The sequence below is a fragment of the Xiphias gladius genome, chromosome 23 (genome assembly GCF_016859285.1).
Source record: "Xiphias gladius isolate SHS-SW01 ecotype Sanya breed wild chromosome 23, ASM1685928v1, whole genome shotgun sequence".
Classification (NCBI taxonomy): domain Eukaryota; kingdom Metazoa; phylum Chordata; class Actinopteri; order Istiophoriformes; family Xiphiidae; genus Xiphias; species Xiphias gladius.
In genome coordinates, this window is record NC_053422.1 from 17113923 (window position 1) to 17134071 (window position 20149).

The window sequence follows — 20149 nt, forward strand, 5'->3', positions numbered from 1 at the left end:
ATGCAAGGTGAGCAGATTTGAAAGAAAGCAAACACTTACTGACATGTTAAAAAGGGGATTGCTGCAGAGAGAGGTAACAGTAGAGAAACAGGACAATACACAGCAATATGATCTACATTTGGTAAATTTCAGGTCATATTTAAAGTAGCTACGATCAATTTTTTTATAATAACAATATATTAAATGACAATGTGTAATGTGAGAGGCATCGCACCTACTGTAGCAATGAACCTAAAGAATTTTCACCGGACTCTGCAGCTCCCCTCGGCTTTACGGAGCTGTATATAGTTTCAGCTCATTGTTTAGCTGTCTGGCCCACAACTTCACTTTTTGTTTTAGTTGAATGCTGTTTAATGAGATTGATACAACAGTATCTCAATGAATTATTCATTCCAAATAAAAAGAAGGGAATTGATTTTTTTTCCCTCCCTTCATCGCTCCGACATTGATATTTGTATGCAAGTACATGTGCCAGTTTTAATGCCTCAAATCTCCTGGTCTCATTGCATATGTTTATTGCAAAACTTGTGTGTTTTTCTACTCTAGGTGCTGACCTCGGTGGTCTGATGGACCTGGAGTCTCTGTACCGTGGTGTGGAGCAGAGTATCAACCACACGCGAGCAGGGCGAACGCGAAGACAGAGCCTGGACAGGGCCTACAACATCGAGGTGCTGCTGGGTGTCGACGACTCGGTGGTCCAGTTTCACGGGAAGGAGCATGTGCAAAAGTACCTGCTCACACTCATGAACATTGTAAGTGTCCAAACACTAACACAGACACACAGACAGAGGAGTAGATTAATGGTCCTTTCATGTAAATTGCCAACATTTGAGGTGTCACATCAACATATGAATCCATGTTAATGTACACCCCATATACAAGTTCCCAGATGCCCATAAGTGACATTTATTGTCTTGCTTTAAAAAATGAAATTATTAAATGGGAAAACTGTTCCATTTGAGTTGAATGTGAAGTAAGTCATAGGGAGGTCAAAGAAAGAGGGTAAAAGACACACACACACACACACACACACACACACACACACACACACCATCTGAATGAGGATTCAATTCCCTTCCTACATGTTCTCATCCAGCAATCAGCCTCAGGTAATCCTTTCTTCTCTATCTGAATATGATGAGATTTCATTTGTGTGTGTGTGTGTGTGTGTGTGTGTGTGTGTGTGTGTGTGTGTGTGTGTGTGTGTGTGTGTGTGTGTGTGTGTGTGTGTGTGTCTGTGTCTGTGTGTGTGTCTGTGTCTGTGTGTGTGTGTGTGTTAGATGAGCCTTGTGCTCTGAAGGGGCTTCTTCATATCATTTCATCAGGCTTTGTGTCATGTCATCATTCATTGTGAGTGTTTTTGTGTGACTGTGTGTGTGAGAGAGATGCAGAAACAGCAGGCAGTACGCTCCAGGCCACAACAACACTTTGCCAAGCACTCACACTCCCAGGTGTTTTTACGTGTGTGTGTCTGTGTGTCTGTCTGTCTTTGTGTGTGTGTACATGAGCATGTGCGTTGGTGTGACACTGAACACATTGCAGACTTTAATCTTTGCAAATTAAACCTGTGGTGAGCTGTTTGTACGCATGTGTGTCTGTGCATCTGTTTATGTGCATGCTCCTGTTTGCTTTTGCTTGTATTGCGACCACTGTGCAAGGAACCAATCTCCGACTGTTAAGCAGGTGCAAGCATACAGCAACAAATCCTACCACACCTCTTTTTCTCAGTTCAGCGCTTGAGAAAGAACAAGAGCCGCTGTGCTCTCTGCCTCCCCTCTTAGATATTTGTTAGACAATATAGGAGAAGGGAATACGCAGCCCTGTCGCAGCCCCCCCCCCTCTAATCTGTGGGGAAGAGATGGAGAGACAGAGGGAGAAGGAGTATTTTAAACAGTGTATTCGGAATAAATTACTGACAGCCAGATAAACAGAAATAAATAAATAAGGGCTGCCTCCCACGCATGGCATCTGGGCGACTTTCTTCTTGAAAGTTTGCTTTGCTCACTTCAGGATGGGTGTGTGCTCTCTCTCCTCTCTCTCTCGCTTTCTCTCTCTCTCCCTCCCTCTCCCTCTCTCTCTCTTTGTCTTTGTTTTATTTCTTTCCCTCTCTGTCTTTCTCTCACTCTTCCAGTCTCTCAGCAGCACTGACTCGCTCCACACTGAGCTCTTTTGCCTTGTTACTCCTCCACGACTGGGATAGTTTATGGCAACAAATCCTCAACAATGGCAAAAAAAACTTTCTAAGTATATTGTGAGTGATAGCACAGGTTTATGAGAAGACACACGAGTTAAAGCTAGGGTAAGGAGAATGGTTTTAGAAGATATATTTGCCACAGGTACCCTCTGAAGGCCTTCATACATAGGACAGTTTTTTAGATACTGTAATATTGTGGCTGCTTAACCACACAGCAAGGAGAACTTTTATTAGAAAGTAGCGTTTTACTGATTTAACTTTAATGCTGTAATATGGTTTATATGATCATGTATGGTTTTTACAATTAATCTTTAAAACAAACTGAGAAAATAAGGGCACTGTTTTAACACTGTAAAACCATCAAGTTTATGTCAAGATGTCTCCTCTGCTCTTCTGCCACTTTAGTATTTTTACTGCTTTCTCTACCCAATTTTCTCCCCATACCTCCAGGCTGAATTGAGTGTATCTGATCTTTACCTTTCTGTAGGCATATTTACACTTTCAACACACCTGAAAACAGGACTAGGTCAAAACCTATTATGTGGCTGGACCCCCCTTTATCCCTTTCCTTCTCTGCTACTCTCTGTGCTCACATATACAGTGTTTTAATACAGCCGAATTCTTAATAAAGCTGTTCTCATTTACATGTTTTTCTGTCTCTGTTGTCAGACAATGGAATAATTATGAAATAGTGACTGAAACGCGGCCCATTAAGACAACCTGTTAACCAGCAGTCACTTCCAAGCTATTTCCAAGATACTGCTCAGCACTGCTAAAATCCTGATTTTTATAAACACGACATCGTCTGACATAGTCACCCAACACATAAGTTAAAGACTACGGCTGTGCTGTGATTTCGGCTACATTTACTTGTAGAATGATCTTTCAGAGAGAAAGTTAGAAGCTCATTCACGTCCGTGTCAGCTGCCGTACGGTCACTTGAATGAGACGCATAGAGAGGTGTTACTGCGGAGGGAGGGAAAGTCCGACCTTGCTCTCGTGGGGCAATACTGTCGACACTCTTCTATGAAAAGTTGTTTGTCCAAAAAGTCTCTCAATTCTTCACTAGGTGCTTTTTTGAAGAAAAAAAAGTCGCTAAACGGGTCTGAAAAGTTCACTAATCAAGCAACAAAACTGCTAAGTTGGCAACAGTGCCTGTAAATGCCCCCTGATGATGCAATAGAAACTTTTCATTTCGAGAAATGAAAAGTTCATGGGTAAACGCCATCTCTCGGCTGACCAGTGGTATAACTTCATCACCCAGTCAGTTAGTTAGTGAGTCAGTCACAGTCATTCACATTTATAGGGCTGGCCCCGCTGAAGCGGTCCATCCAAAAAGTGTGTGAAACAATCCTCTGTCTTTTGTTACGGAGGCTTTTACACTGTGGTAGAGCCACCTTTCGAGGATAAAGCACTTGTGTTCCAATGCAGAGGGTTATTATAGAGAAACTACAATATATGCATTGTTTCTCATAGTTTATTTTCACTCTTCTCATTTATTGTGTTTTTATAATAATTCTCTGCATCTTCTTCCTCTGTGTCTTTATGTGTCTCTTTGAATTAGAGCTGAAGTGAGCTAAGGGTCAAGGTGGACAATGTGGTCTTGCGTGTGTGTGTGTGTGTGTGTGTGTGTGTGTGTGTGTGTGTGTGTGTGTGTGTGTGTGTGTGTGTGTGTTGTAGGATAGCAGGCAGTACTGCTGTCTGCAGGACATCAAAGCGCTCCTACAGAAAACCACTAAATGCTGTCTGCGAAGTTCGACAGGAGTGTCGAAGTGTGTGTGTTAAATGTGTGTATTGGTAATTCTGCTCCCCACTCCTTTCCCGTGTGTTTACCTACCTTCCTCATGTCTTCTTGTTCAGTTGCATCAGTGGACTAAGAATAAGTCTGATCCATGGATGAGAATGTTCATGCAAATATGTGCAAAAATAAACAAATAAACACGCACATTGTAAAAGGAAATGTGCCAGGTAAATGTCACCAATGTCTTTATCAAACTGGTACAGGTGCAACGAACAATTAATAGACCAGACCTGTGTAAAAACACAAAAATGAAGTTGGACATTTTATCCACAGTGGTGGCAGATCAGAAAACACCCATTTCAATCAGTTTTGTCAAGGTCAAGTTTGTAGACGGTCTTAGAAAGCACTGACAAATGCTGTCATGTAGACGACCGGGGCCTCATATCAGGAAAGGCTTAACATCATTTTGTTGTTTACTTTGGAGTACTTGTGTGCCCTCCTTATCTCAAAACAACAGTAGTATTTGGATAATTGATAGTTAACGACTGAAGTGTTTGAATACATACACAAAAGTGCCATCTAGTCAATTTAATTTATTACAAAGTACCAGTGTACTCTATATGCTGTGTCGTGATCTTAAAGTATGCGGCTCCACTGTATATATTATCACATGTTGTTATGTAATTTATTAAAAAAAAGTTAAAAACAGTGTTGTAGCAACAGTGTTGTTGTAAATCTGCTGTGTGCCAGATCCCAAATGGAGGCCACTGTGCAGTAATCATCCTGTGGTGACAATCGTGGTGATAGATTTAGTAGCCACCGGTGATCTGTCTGTCTACATGTCTGTCTCACCCATTAATGGAGACCTTTAAAGAGGTACTGCATAGTGTTAATCACACTCTCAATGGATATGAATAGTCACTGCCAATGAGGCAGGTGCGTTGATGTGTGTGTGTGTGTGTGTGTGTGTGTGTGTGTGTGTGTGTGTGTGTGTGTGTGTGTGTGTGTGTGTGAGTGTGTCTGGGGGTGTGTGTGTGTCTGGGGGTGTTGGGCGTGTGCTCGCATGTTTGTGTGCATGTTTAATTTTAATGATGCATATTGGTTTACAGAGGTGTATTTTGTCTGCACCTTAATGCCTCCAGTATCTAATGAGCATAATTTCTGTAAGAACTGTCTGGAAGTGGTGCAGATAATGCAGTCTTGTCTTTCCCAAAGCTCCTGGAGGCAGAGAAAAGTCACATTAGTAAGTGGAAGGAAGAGCTGGGAAAGGAGAGGCAGTCCAGGTAATAATAGACACCTTGTTAGCTGGAAGTGTCACAGATTTGTAAGGAGCACTGTCAGACTGAGAGCTCAAATTCTGGGTCTCAGTTTTTAAGTACTCCCATGTGTGTTGACAAAAAGATGTAGAAAAGCTGTCCAAAGTCTACTAATTTATGTAGCACTCCAGCCAAATTTTTACCAGATGACTCAGTTCTGTTTCATCAGTGTGTTTTTAATATATATTTTCAAAACGTTTCCGGTCAAATTTTCATTGCCTATTAAATTAAGCCCACTCTCCATGATGAGTTGATTAAAACACATGAGCTCAGTATATGGAGAACTGTGTAAATAGTCATATTACACACTTAGCTTGAATGTATCTTAAGCCCTTTATGAGCTTATTACGACTATGTTTCCCTTAGTCTTAGTAAGGGCCAAGAAATAGACAGAAATAGATTAATTATTTCCTTATATGACGTGTTAATATTTAAGGTAAGGTGTCATTGTAATAATAAATATAGGTGTGAACCTGTGGATGAGGTGCTAGCAGCTAACAAAGTACAGATTAAAAGCAACCTGTCGCTTCCCTGTGACAGAGCTACTCTCTTGTTCCAGGGTTTCAGTCTCTGTTACCCTTTCCTTATTCTGTCTTTTAGAACATTTACCCCCTCTTTTACTTGCTATTGCACATCTCTGTGCCCTCTTTCCTTTTCATGCTTCAGGTTTTAATTCAATCTCTAACCCAACACTGAAATTACAAAAACAAGCTGATTGACAGGTTGGAAAATGCACAGAACAAAAACAGCAGAATTTAAGTTATAAATCTTTTCGGATGTCACTAAACGTTTATTTACATGAGTTTTGTTTGTAGAAGAACAAAACTCAAACAAAACTCATGTAAAGGTTGTTTATGGACAAACAAAACAGGAGTAAAGTAGGCTAATATTTTCCAATTATCATACAGATAAACTACATCCTCATTGTTTAAAATCAAACATTTGAATTATACCTATAATTTAAATGACTAAACAGTTACTGATGATGCCTTTAATATCACTCGCTCCCCACTTTGACACTTTTCTTCTGCCTTTCTACTTAATTTTGTCTTCCTTCTTGCAGAGTTAAGTGGCAGGCCCTGTCTGCATTATTTATCTCATAGTAATGATTTTGTGCCTTGCTGACCTCTAGGCCTGCATTACTTACTACACGTACAGACTGATGCACACACACACACACACACACACACACACACACACACACACACACACACACACACACACACACAGCTGGACAATTCTAAGCTAATTTGGATACCTGTCGCCCGGGTAAGTAATGACACCTGGCGTCACCCTTCAGAACGTCAGAGCAAAGCCAGCAGCGTTAATGAGAGACATGCCTCTACAGTTGTTAACAAGACACTGTGTGTGCGTTAGGTGTTTATGTGTGCAGGCATGGGTAAGCACATCTCACTGAATATATGGGTGTGTTTGGAATTATGAATGCTGTGGCATATCTGTCTACTAGTGTACAGCATCTGTTTGTGAAGTGTCGAACTGTATGGAACTGTATGTGCTAAAGTGCATGAAGACACATAAAGCTAAAGCTGGGACTAAAAGGACTCTACTCTGCCTATGTGCGTGCGTGTGCGCGTGTGTATGTGTCAATAGAGTGGAACTTGTGGGGTCAGGGTCACCTGGAAGACAGGCAAAATGAAAACTGCAAACACTCTCTCTCACACACTCTCTCACACACTCTCTCTCACACACAAACACACACACACACACACACACACACACACACACAATCTCAGACAGGGTTAAACTGAGAAGACAACAGAACCCTCTGTCTTTGTTTGGTGGTTGCCTAGCAACTCTGTGTCTTTTTTAATGTGTGAAAGGAGCATCCAAAACGTGGAACTGAAGGTCGCTGAAGGAACACTTTTCCCTGTCTTGTCCTGTGTCCCACACTCTAAAACTCTTACCGTCAGCTCCTCCACCCATCATCTCAGGAACTGAAGCCAATCATCAGTTATTATTTGATATTATTATTAAAGTTGCTCATTCCAAGAATACATTTTATCATCATAGTTTGCTGCCCCTAGACATTTTATGTATTGTGTTCAGTGTTTGAAAATAAATAACTAGATTTAATTACAGTGTTGAGTCATTTGTACTCTTTCTTGGGTTTTTCCCCATTTACGCTACATTATATTTCAATTCTATGATATTTCAGAGGAAAGTATTGTACATTTTACTACTACATTCATCTGACACCAATATTACTAGTTACTTTGCAGATTAGGATTAAAATATACAAAATATAGAATATATAAAATATTATGCAGTATTACAACAACACAATACTATACGACAGACTACAACAGTAAAATGTGTGTTGAGAAGACAGTTTTCTGCATAATGAGTACTTTACATTAGATATTTTAAGTACATTTTGCTGATAATACCTCTATAGTTTATGCCTAAATAACTTATTAATGTAGGACTTTTACTTGTAATTTAGTATTTTACTTTACTTTCACTTTTGCTATTCCTTTTTACTTGAGTAAACTACCTGAATACCTCTTCCACTAGAGAGAGTATCAATTTGTATAATATAGAAAAAAAGGCCCTCAGGAATATAAAATAGCGCATCAGGAATATGTTTCAGTTTGAAGTAGACCTATCTGAATTATACCATTACAATTAATTGTGCTGCAGAACTTTTTTGAAAGCTCTTGAGGAGTTTGGTCAGGTTATTGAAAATTACTCAAGAAGCGTCACTCAAGAAATCTCGATTTTGGCTTCGAGACAACTAACTTTTAACAGAAAACCTGACTGGACACTTTGAAATGTGGCCGTTGCCCAGGCAGAACGGGTTTAACAAAAGACATATTAAAAAGTGTAGGATCCGGTGCTTTTGGATCTTGACCTCATTTATTTATTTTATGTCTCTTGCAATAGCAATACCAAAACTCTTTTAATGCAGTTGCGCTGGCTTACTTATGATAACAACTTTAAGTATTACTCTCTCCTTCTCCTCACATAATACTCTGTTTCTTTCACAGCTGAAGGTCAAAAATTCCCAGTTAGTTTCCCAGTCTCCATTATTTCTAGTGTTCCAGTTCGGAAAACCATGGACAAGATGTGACTTTCCTTACATAAAATGCCACTTCCACTGAAACTGCTTATGTTATTTTAGTGATATGTGGCCACATTAGCAAGTTAACTGGCAACTGTAAACTTAAGATTTCAGGAGGTCAATTAGTATATCTGATTATTTACCAGTCAGATGTTACTAATAACACAAAGGCCATGGAATCCTGAAAATCAAACATGACAATATTTTGCGGTTTTTTAACATGATGTAAAGCTGTTAAGCCTTTACAGTGCAGCAGTGTTTATATGTTGATGTAATCAAATTAATTTATTCCAGATGGTTTGCAGTTAACAAATTAGGATTTTTACTTGACGGATCACTCAGTTGTTCCTAATAGGATGCTGGAATTTTCAACTTTACACCACATATGGAAAAGAGTATGAAGTTACTCCAAACCCTCCCCCGTCGCACTGTGCTGCATTTGTTTCCTAAGAATGCATCGTTTCCACTGCTTTCCAAGCTCTTTCTTTTTTTGCGCTTTGCCTCTGTGATCTGTCTCTCCTCTCTGCTTCTTGTCTCTTCCCCTCTGCCTCTCTGCCTCTATTCATAGCATTCCTCAACTCTCTCTCATACCTTTCTCTCACTAGAGGTGTCTGCAATTTTGTTCCTCATCTCTGTACGTGTGTGTGTGTGTGTGTGTGTGTGTGTGTGTGTGTGTGTGTGTGTGTGTGTGTGTGTGTGTGTGTGTGTACAGTATGTGTCTCTTTCTCCGCAGCATTTCCATCAGCCATCCCGTTATGGCTGTCTGTTTTTACATCCCTTTGCCTCATTAGGCACCGCACACAGCCACTGAGGACAGCAGGCCTCAACTCCCACGCCAATTTACCTCTCTGTCTGTCTGTCTGTCTGTCTGTCTGATGAAGCTGCAGCCAGCAGGTGGCTAGCTTACTTTTAGCACAGTGACTCTGGGAAGTCACTGCGCCTGCCCAAGAAATAGTCTCGCACAAGACTCCCTGAGAAACTTTTGTTATCTTTGGACAGAGCCTGGCTAGTTTTTCCCCCTGTGTTGTCAGTCAATGTTGCTACCCTAAGCTAACCAGTTGCTGGCCACAGTTTCATATTTACGTGACATATATGAGTGTGGAATTGATCTTCTCAGCAAGAAAGCAAATTAGCGTATTTTCCACAATGACTATTATTCCTTTGACATTGTAATAACTTTAACAACTGCAGATTTGATGGATTATTGTAAAACCCCTTTATTTATGACTTACTTACATTAATAAGTGCATACCTGGTAGCTTATTAGAAAGTGAGAGAACACTAATTAATGGATCACCATCATCACAACCTTGGAGCGCAAACCTTGGCCTTATTAATGGCTTAGAACTGATCTATAAAGCATGATCATATATTAACTATTAATAAAACCATTAATTACAATTTACAATCCATTTCAATAGTAGATTTTTTTTTTTTTTTTTTTTTTTTTACTGCAACTGATCTTTGTGTTTCTTTCTATATGACTCCAGGTGAATGAGATCTACCATGACCAGTCTTTGGGAGCAAAGATCAATGTGGTGCTGGTGCGGATTATCATGCTGGGCTACGGCAAGGTAAGACCTCACAAGACCCAAGTTCTATTGAAAAGTAGAGCGAGCTTCAGCACCATCTTTGATACTAGGATTTTGCTATAATAACTTTAGGTACCTACAGTAAGTTACACACAACCAAGTCATACACACACTCATAAACAAACACACAGACACAAGCGCACACTCATCAGCACGCACTGATGCTCGGAGCCTGTTATTCCAGTGGACTGAGCAAAAGAGGAACTAAAAGCATGCAGCGTCCCAGGGGAGTGTTTTCAAGTCGCACGCCTTCACAGTTCAGCACCAAAGCACACAGAAACTCTGCCCGTTATGCAATCAGCTTTCCTCCCAGTAGGTTGCAGCACAGAATCATGGGAAGTCCAGGCAAAGATAAACAATCAATGATAGCCCTCCCTCATTCATAAACAGAGAGACCGGACGATGGGGGTTATATCGTTTTCTTCTTGACTGTAACTCTATCTGCCTGTCTGTGCTGAAGAGAGGAAGAGAGAGAGAGTGGGAGAGAGGCAAAAAGAGAGATAAAGCTGGAGACGGAAGGAATGGAGGAGGGCAGGGATTACCCCACAGGATGATACAAATGATTTTATTGCTGGATAGGTGCTCTGTGATACACTTCTGTTGCTGTAGCCTTATCTCTTCCTCTCCTCTCTACATGTTTACAGTCCCAGTGGAGCCCGGAAACACACTCACACACGCGCACACACGCACGCGCAAACACACACACACACGCACACACTCACAATCACACACGCACACACACACACCAACACACACCCCTACACCCCTACATTGGTCATTCAGGGCCAGCCCCTATGCAGCTTCAGCCAAAGCTCCGGCTGTCCATCATCCCCAATTACCGTGGCAACAGAGCTGCACCAAGACAGCCTGCAGATTGGCTGTGTGACCCTGAATGCAGGCGCACCCACACATCCACACTTGACACACACACACACTCCAAAATAACATGTACACACGATACACACCATTACAGACACATTTTAAAAAATCATAAAAATACACTGTAACACACACTCAAGCACCTCATGAACATGTACACGTGTACAGTGCAATCTGTCTAAGGGGTGTTTGTGCAGAGTGCAGACTTCACAATCCATCATGTGTGCGAGGCAGGCCATATGTCTTTGCTGCAGCGCACTCACACTACACACACTCTTTGCTGTCTGATTCAGCTGTGCATTGTGCATGTGTCAAAACAGCGGGGAATGTAGAAAGCGAGGCAAAAAGGAAGCAGTGGAAGAGAGAGATTGAAAGACTTGTACAGCAGAATGTGGCAAAGGGAGGGGAAGGGAGGAGAGTGGAGATTATAATGAGGTGGAGCATGAGAGGTGAAGGTGAATGGATGTAATTGCTGGCATCTGGGTGTTTGTGTGGATGTCAGTGTTATGCATTTAATCATAAGGAAATATTCTGTAAATTGACATGTTTTTGGCTATTAGTGCAAAGCTCTGTGTATAAGTGTGTTGTACGACTCAGCAATTCGCAAGATGTGCTGACTATATATAACATAGTGACACTGCCCTCTACAGGGTTGAATAAAATTTTGTTGTACCAGAACTGAAACAAGAAGCATTTATAGTTCCCTGTTTTTGTATAATCTTTACACCCTCTTCTTTTTGTCCCTGTGTGTGTGTGTGTGTGTGTGTGTGTGTGTGTGTCTCTTTCTTTACAGTCCATGAGTCTGATTGAACTGGGGAACCCATCTCAGAGTCTGGAGAATGTATGTCGCTGGGCCTTCCTCCAGCAGAAGCAGGACACAGGGGACGCTGAGTATCATGACCACGCCATCTTCCTCACACGACAGGAATTTGGCCCCACGGGCATGCAGGGTAATAAAGTACATGTACAAAATTTAAAGCCTTCATAACCCCTTCCACTGAGCATATAGTACATACATTCAACCTGCATAGCAAACCTCTTGAGGACCTAAAACTCATGAGTACACACAGAAAACTCTTTTCTTTCTTCCTTTGCCTTATTGAGCTGCATAGGACCAAGTGGGTTCGTTGGTTGGTGGTTTTCTGTGCAGCAGAGTGCAGACTTAACAGGCAGGCCCAGGGGAGAGGCCTCTAAAGGCAGTGGCCTAGCTATCCAGGAGCCCTTCAGCTGCCCTTGGGCTCAGCCTTCAGCAGCAGAAAATCAATAGACAGTGCAGGGCCAGCCACAGCTCCACAATTAAAGGCAGTATGGGACAGACAAGCACACAGGGAGTTGGAGATTGGCATATGTGAGGGGCAGAAGGCGATGGTTTAGAGTTAGGATTAGACACACAAACACGCACACGCATTTGTCCTTATGTGTGTGTGACCAACTCCTGTGTGTTTGTATGCAACCTATTCATATATATATGCATTTATCTAGATAGATAAGGGGGGGCGCAGTGGTGCAGTGCTTGGCACTGTCACGGCAAGAAGGTTCTTGGTTCGAACTCGGGTTCAGCCGGGGCCTTTGTGTGTGAGGTTTGCATGTTCTCCCCGTGCCTGCGTGGGTTTCTCCAGCTTCCTGCCACAGACATGCAGGTTAATTTGCGACTTTAAATTGCCTATAGGTGTGAATGTGACCATGACTGGTTGTTTGTCTCTATATGTTAGCCCTACGATAGACTGGCGACCTGTACAGGGTTTACCCCGCCTCTCGCCCAATGTCAGCTGGGAATTGCCCCCCTGATGGTTTTGCTAGTAGATGTTCTCAGATTTAGAGTGAGGTGTACAATAAGTATTGTTTCATCTCACTGATCATTGGTGTCTTTTGACTGACATATGCACTTGCTTATTAGAGTAAAACTGAGGAATTCCCTGGGAAATGACTTAAAACTAAAAATTGTTCAAGTATTACTGAGTTTAAGAAAATACATACAGATCGAGTAATCAGACAATATGAACATAATATTTATGTCAAAATGTCATCATTTTGAAAAGGGGCAAATAATTAGAAAGATTTTTCCTTTCTCTGTTCCCTTTCAATCATGCTGTCATATAAGTTTGTTAGATTTGTTCACATTTAATTTGACATTGAACATTGCAAAGGTTTTTGCACTCCCTAAAGGTTTCATTACAAGTTAAGAAAAAGTCCTCAGATTTTGAAGAGTGTGTCTCTCCTCCTGGTTGTCTAGGTTACGCCCCAGTGACGGGCATGTGCCATCCGGTGAGGAGCTGCACTTTGAACCACGAGGACGGTTTCTCGTCTGCTTTTGTGGTGGCACATGAGACCGGACACGTGTAAGTGCACTGCAATTATGATCTCTTCAAGCTTGCCTGCATGGTACAGCAAAAGACAACAAAGCAGTCACTTAAAGGACTGTATTGATTTATTACAGTTTTGGTCTGCTGGTCACCTCAGCCAATATCTGATGAGAAACCTGCACTGCCTCCCTCCTTTGTTCCTTCTTCTTCTTCTACTCCCACATGTTCCCAATCCGTCTCCACTGGTTCATCTCTTTCTCCTTCACTTCTCTCCTGTTCTCTCTCTCTCTCTCTCTCTCTCTCTCTCTCTCTCTGGGTAGGCTGGGGATGGAGCACGATGGCCAGGGGAACCGCTGTGGAGATGAGGTGCACATGGGTAGCATCATGGCACCGCTGGTGCAAGCTGCCTTCCACCGCTTTCACTGGTCCAGATGTAGCATGCAAGAGCTGGGACGCTACCTTCAGTGAGACACACACACACACACACACACACACACACACACACACACACACACACACACACACACACACACACACATAAACACACTTATATCAGGATTTGATTACAGTATATTTTAAGATTGGATCAGATTAGGTATTATCCTGAAAGTTAGAATATTATAAAATAAACAAGTCTTACTGTCAAAATAGTATGATGGTTGTTTTGTAAAACATGTAAATGTTTCATGTAAAACACTTCAATAACTTTAGGCTTTAAATTAAATTAAGTGTCAATAGAGCTAAAATGATTGATTAAAAGATTAGTTGATTGACAGAAAATAAATCAGCAACTGTTTTGTTTAATTGTTTATGTCATTTCTAAGCAAAAATTCCAATATATTTACTGGTTTCAGTACAAAACAAGCTCATATTCAAACTTCAATATGTGCGTGTTTTCTTAGCATTCTATAATAATAAGTAAAATATCAGTTTTGTGCTTTTGGTTAGACAAAACAACCACTTTGAAGATGTTGCCTTGCGATGGCCATCACTATTGATGATCACTATTTTATGACATTCTATAGACTAAATGATTGAAGAAATACTTTTAGATTAGATTCGATTAAATTTATCACCAATAAATGTATCGTTAGTTGCAGCACTAATTTTATGAACAATGACTTGAGTAAATAGAAGAAAATAAATGAGGAAAGTAAAATTTCATCACATTTTTTTCTACTGCTCTTACAGTTCCTATGATTGTCTCCGTGATGACCCCTTTGACCACAACTGGCCCTCTCTGCCTCAGCTTCCTGGTTTGCACTACTCCATGAATGAACAGTGTCGCTTTGACTTCGGTGTGGGCTACACGATGTGCACCGCGGTAAGCGATTCCCATAGTCAAGCATAGCAATGTTATACTAACACTTACAACCTACTCTAATATTGTGAGGGACATACTGAAGGCAACTTCTACAAGAGTTGCTACCAACTTTTTGAAGCTTAGCATCATTTTATCTACTGAGATGATGCAGTGTTTCAGAGTTGCGGTAGACCCACTTTGAACACAATCAGTTCAAGCTGATGTTCCTTTGAAAGTGCGTCATTCTGAGTTGAAATTTTTACGATAGATACATTACATACATTTGAGCTCTAAAATGTTCCTATAGTGAACTGAACCCAGCACTGGCATCTATCTCTGATCTACACTGTAATGAAATGAGAGTCACACATACACAGCTATTCACATTCTTCTGATGTCTTCTGCTTTCCTCTCCCGGCCACTGGTGGGATTGACATCTTGCTTAAAAGCAGGTAATTGGTTTTGATAGCTATTTCTTTTTTTTCAGTTATTAATGTTAATTATAATAAATAATATTTATTTTAACACTACACCTACCTTAATACCACAGTGCCTTTACATGAACCCGTCACAAACAGTGTTTTTGTAAACACAAAACGTAACACAGTAGACAAGCTTCAACCAGCTGCAGCATTTTGCCAGGCCTCTTACCTTCCCCCTGTCACCTTCACCTGCTTTATGACTGTGAAGCCACTGTGGCACGCTGTTGGGAAGCTGTTGCTTGATTGACAAGGGGCTTTTTCAGGGGCTTTGCACACATTGCTAGATTACCCTCTATTCTCTTGTCAAACCCATTCCCCTCAGCTACAAAAGGCGGGCCAGTCAGGAACGCAGGTAAGGTAACCCCACCTCCCGGAAGACATGTGGCCCGTCATTTGTTTTCTCAGATTTTCTTTTTCTATTTGTCCTCTGAAGTTTTACTTGTTTGTAATGTTGCTCCTTACTTTTCTTTTTTACTGTACTTTGTTTCTCTGTTCTACCCATCGTCATATTTTGGATGTTAGTCTGCAGGATTCTAAAATGCTCACATTTCGAGAGAAAGTGGCTTTAAAATCCCTTAGAATACTGTGACTCTACTGGTTCACTGGTTCAGTGGCTGTGGTGCAGTTCAACAGTTGAACTGTGCCATACCCCGATTCTTTTCCTGCAAATCTGTGTTAAATCACTGCAGCGCTGGCAGGAAGAGCCTCATTATGTTGGCACACTCGTGACTATAAACGAGTGGAAAAGGTTGGAAAGATGTCTTTCCCATCCAAGAGGGAAGGGCTGAGCCAGAACAGAGGCTGTTTTTCCATGTTTAACCTTAGCTTTTAGGATCCTCCAGTCTGATGTCATTGGTGATTACCTACCACAGTCTAGCCACTGATTGTGATTCGCCCTCTGACCTGCAAAGATCCCCTGGGGTTATGGTGGGTAGGGAAATCTGTGAAAAGGAAGGAGGGGGGCATGGCCCCTCAGACACTGCCGGTTACTTTGGTGGTATCCTCATCAATGGTTCATATCAGACAAGGAGGAGAATTGGTCCTTGATCTGTCTCTAGGGGCATTTTAGAGGTCACTGAGACCTCACCTTTTGGCCTTTCAACCTTTTGCCCTCTAACCTCCCTTGTGACCTAATTAAACCACGGCTGTCTCATTCTGAGAGTCTTGTCTCTCTCTTTCATCCTTTGGTTTAGTTTGCATGAATGGCTGTGTGTTTCTCAGTGGAGTGTAGTGTACAGTGCAGTGACATCGTAAAGGGTCTTTGTTGTTGTTGTTGGGTATAAGACTGTTGTGGTTATTGTTGTTGTGATATCTCTCTTCTCATCTCTCTTTTATTTCCTATTTTCGGTGTTTAGTCTCATTTTAGCTATCTCATGATGGTTGATTTGTATTACTGAAGGTCAGTCTGTTACCCAGTGTGTCTACTGTATGTTAGGGCTTTGATTGTAAGGAGTCTCTCTTTGTGCCCCACAGTATCGTACATTTGACCCATGTAAGCAGCTGTGGTGTAGCCACCCAGACAATCCCTTCTTCTGCAAGACCAAGAAAGGACCGCCCATTGATGGCACCATGTGTGGGAATGGGAAGGTATTTATACACTCCTGTGCTTTAACATACATTATGTACAAGAAAAATCATTTGATGGCCTCATGAAATCACAACTATCTCTTGTTCCTGGCCTCTTGCAGCATTGCTTTAAAGGTCACTGCATTTGGTTGACCCCTGACATCATAAAGCAAGATGGAAACTGGGGTTCGTGGAGTGAGTTTGGCCAGTGCTCCCGCACCTGTGGTGGAGGAGTACAGTTTCGCACACGTGACTGTGACAATCCAAGGTAGGAAACTGTGTTTGAAAAAGTGAAAAAGCAAGTTTTCATTCTGTGCTTAATCACGCGGAATTCAGCATGTGAGCTGTACCTGCTCGATATTAATTTTTGATTGTCAACCTTTGCCATTTGAATTTTGATACTGACAATTACAGAGAGGCACTTTCCTTCATTAACATAGATCATGATCAATTGTGTTACAATGTTAAATGTATAATTTCTTCAAATACAAGCCATTGAATCATAGAAGTAAAACATAATACACATTTAGACGGATAAAAATATTCACGTGTCGCCTCTCCTGCCACCTTCTCAGACCAGCCAACGGGGGCCGTACTTGCGTGGGGGCGACTTACCAGTTCCAGATGTGCAACACCAACGAATGCGAGGACATCTACAGTGACACACGAGAGGAGCAATGCCACGCTTGGGACCCTCGCTTTGAACTCCACAGCAACAAGCACCACTGGCTGCCTTATGAACACCCAGACTGTGAGTATTCACCCAGAGATGGAAAAGGGGAGAGGTTTGGTGGAGAGATGGACACAGAAAGAGGCTGTCAGAATAAACACACCAACCTGGGAATGGCAAACCCTAAGTGATGATACACTTTGGAAGTTGTAGGAATGAAAGCCAAAAAGAGGAAACAAACACATACTTCTTGAATGCGGTTGGGTTTTAGACGGTTTTATATATAGCTTGTTTTCTGTTATGGCTATTCACATCTGGCTGTCCTGCTGAGTCTGAATACAGCTTTGAGGTGCGTCTACGCCCTCCCATAAAAACACACCATGTCTTTGAAAATCTCTTTAAAAACAATCTTTGAACTTGGTGTCTTCTCTTTCCTCATGGATTTGCTTATGTAATTTGAACCTCACTAGCCCCCTCTTCCTCCACCTTTTTCTCCATCCATGTAGCTGCTATCAGTTGACAATCAGATCAGATTCCCAATGGGATCCCATCCTAAAGTTCTCCGCTTAATATCCAAAAAAACCTTTTTACATTATTGAGAAGTGTGAGGATGTGTGTGTGGGTGTGTGTGTGGTTGTCAGACCTACCCTGTCTCTAAGTGGAGGTGTCACTGCCTTCCTGATATGTATTAAATTATCATCCAACTAAAGGGCAGCCCTAGAGAAAAGTGCTGAGCTGTCTCCATATCTAATCGGAGGTCAAACAACACACACTTGGCTAAGAGGCGCCTTGCTAAATAGTTTTTCTCTGTTCTTATCATTTCCAAATGCCATATTTTTCAGCAAGATTTTCTCAGTCTCAAATTACTTTTTCGTGCGTGTGTGAGCGCGCGAGCACAGATGTGCGTGTCTGTGTGTTGTGAGAGAGAAAAAAGTGAACAGGGAGGTGAAATTGAATTCCATTCATGGTCTGTCATCTCCTGAGTTTCAGATAGTGTGAGGAGAGAAAAAAGAGTGTCTGCTCCGAGTGTGAAATTGCAGTATTTGTTTAGAGGCGTTTGACACGCTGTTGGTTTTTTGTCTCTTTTTGGGTCTATTCCCAAGAAAATGAAAATAAAAATACTCTTGAGCGAAGAAACATCAAACGTAAGCCTGTTTGTGCGGCTGTTCAACCACCTGGTTAGAGGGTTTCATCTGGCCCTTAGGTCTATCACTTTAGAACTAAAGCCCAAAACTGTCTCCTGTTTTCAGTGTTCTCACAAAGATGAGATCAGATGTCTCCCAGAACCCCTCATAGAGGGGTGTGCAAAATATGGGGGGTGGGGTCTCTGACTCTTTAATTAACACCTTGGACCTCCAGGAAACCTTTTTCACAGGGTCTTAAAAATTGAGCAAATTATTGTCTATTTATCAAAACTGTACATGTATTTGCATGTTGAAATGTTAAAAGGTGAGGAGCAGCACAGAAAATGCGACTGACAGAGAAAAGATAGCTAATGTACATTATACGTATCTTGCAGGTGCTACACCTGCAGTGTGCAAATTATAAATACAGACTAACTAATTTAACCTCTGCAGCTCTGCTACTCCACTCCAAATATTTTAAATGCCGCATTTAAGTCTTTATCGTATAAAAAACATATAATAAACCAGTCAGTAAAGTAAAAGTCTTTATTACAATCTATAACAGAGTAAACTCTCACTTCAGAAGATAATTCTGGATTTTGGATTTTTCAAATTCACACGATGGATCTTTAAGGTATGCGCACAGCACTGGCCCCCTCAATTACCATAGCTTATTTCGCACACTGTATATGAGGCTTCATTCAGAGATGGAATTTCATGTATTGTTTCTGTGCATTCTCAGTTCAACCTGACATGTGTTTTTTCCAAATATTATAAACCTTCGGTCGCACTAATAAACAGGGGGCCTGTTTATTAGTGTCAAAGCATCATAAGACAAGGTCTCTTGATTATGTCCATCTGTAATATACGTGATGAAGTAGGAGTGTTCATTCTCACTGGGATGAACTGCCAGGTTTCTCATGAGAGGCTGATGTAGTTGTAGTATGAGTCACACAGACAGACACAATGAGACACAGCATCACGCTGACTCATGGAAAGCTTGTTCAGAACATAAAAAATAATCACGTTAGTTCTAATGATGAAATCATCAGAATAGTTCGCCAATGGACCATTCTGGAAATCATTTCAATAATTGGGTCATTTTTAATGTGTATTTGTGTTTGTCTCCAAGCTAACAAACGCTGCCACCTGCATTGCCAATCCAAGGAGACACGAGATGTGGTCTTCATGCAAAGAATGGTCCTGGACGGCACACGCTGCTCATACAAGGACCCGCACAGTGTGTGTGTGCGTGGAGAGTGTGAGGTGAGTGAAGTTACGTATGTGTGTGTGTGTGACATTTGTTTAAATGTACATGTGTTAATCTGTCCATGTCCTCATGAACAGAAAGTGGGCTGTGACCGTGTGGTCGGCTCCTCAAAGCAGGAGGACAAGTGTGGCGTGTGTGGAGGTGACAACTCCAGCTGCAAAACCTTCAAAGACACCATCACACGCACTGCCAAGAAACAAGGTAAACACACTCCAACAGTCACAATAACCCTTATCTATGTCTAGGACGAGCTTGACTTGGTTCCATCAGTGTAGCAGCTGTCTATTGTGCTATTAAGTACAGGATAAATAGTTGGCCAGTGTCCGTTGTTTAAAAGCTGGACCCTTTTCCTCTCTATTTATTTATTTAGCTAAACATCGCCCCCTAGAGGAAGATTTGTAACACTGTCCAAACCTCAGTGAGATTTGACTTAACATGTTTCCATGTGAGTCGAGCGTTGCCAAGAAGTTACATCAAACCTCATTGTATGAGCTAATGTTTCTAAGTACATTATCTAACTCTTGACATTGGGACAGACCTACATTATAACACCAAAATTCCAAGAATCAAATGTTTATTTTGGATGAAAATAGTCAAGACTGGAGGGATTTTAACTAGTGAGCAGGA

At 41.5% G+C, this 20149-nt stretch overlaps 1 protein-coding gene across 4 annotated transcripts in view; it reads left to right on the top strand.

Annotated features, from left to right (window-relative positions):
* LOC120785567 (A disintegrin and metalloproteinase with thrombospondin motifs 2-like) overlaps positions 1-20149 on the top strand; it is a 143951-nt gene that overhangs the window by 114386 nt on the left and 9416 nt on the right. For all 4 annotated transcript variants that reach the window (XM_040120387.1, XM_040120388.1, XM_040120385.1 and 1 more), the window contains 11 exons: positions 547-752; positions 9824-9907; positions 11598-11754; positions 13038-13143; positions 13428-13571; positions 14299-14431; positions 16366-16479; positions 16581-16726; positions 17034-17209; positions 19385-19518; positions 19600-19723. In XM_040120387.1, coding sequence (XP_039976321.1) covers positions 547-752; positions 9824-9907; positions 11598-11754; positions 13038-13143; positions 13428-13571; positions 14299-14431; positions 16366-16479; positions 16581-16726; positions 17034-17209; positions 19385-19518; positions 19600-19723 — 1524 coding nt within the window. The remainder of the gene's footprint in view (positions 1-546; positions 753-9823; positions 9908-11597; positions 11755-13037; positions 13144-13427; positions 13572-14298; positions 14432-16365; positions 16480-16580; positions 16727-17033; positions 17210-19384; positions 19519-19599; positions 19724-20149) is intronic.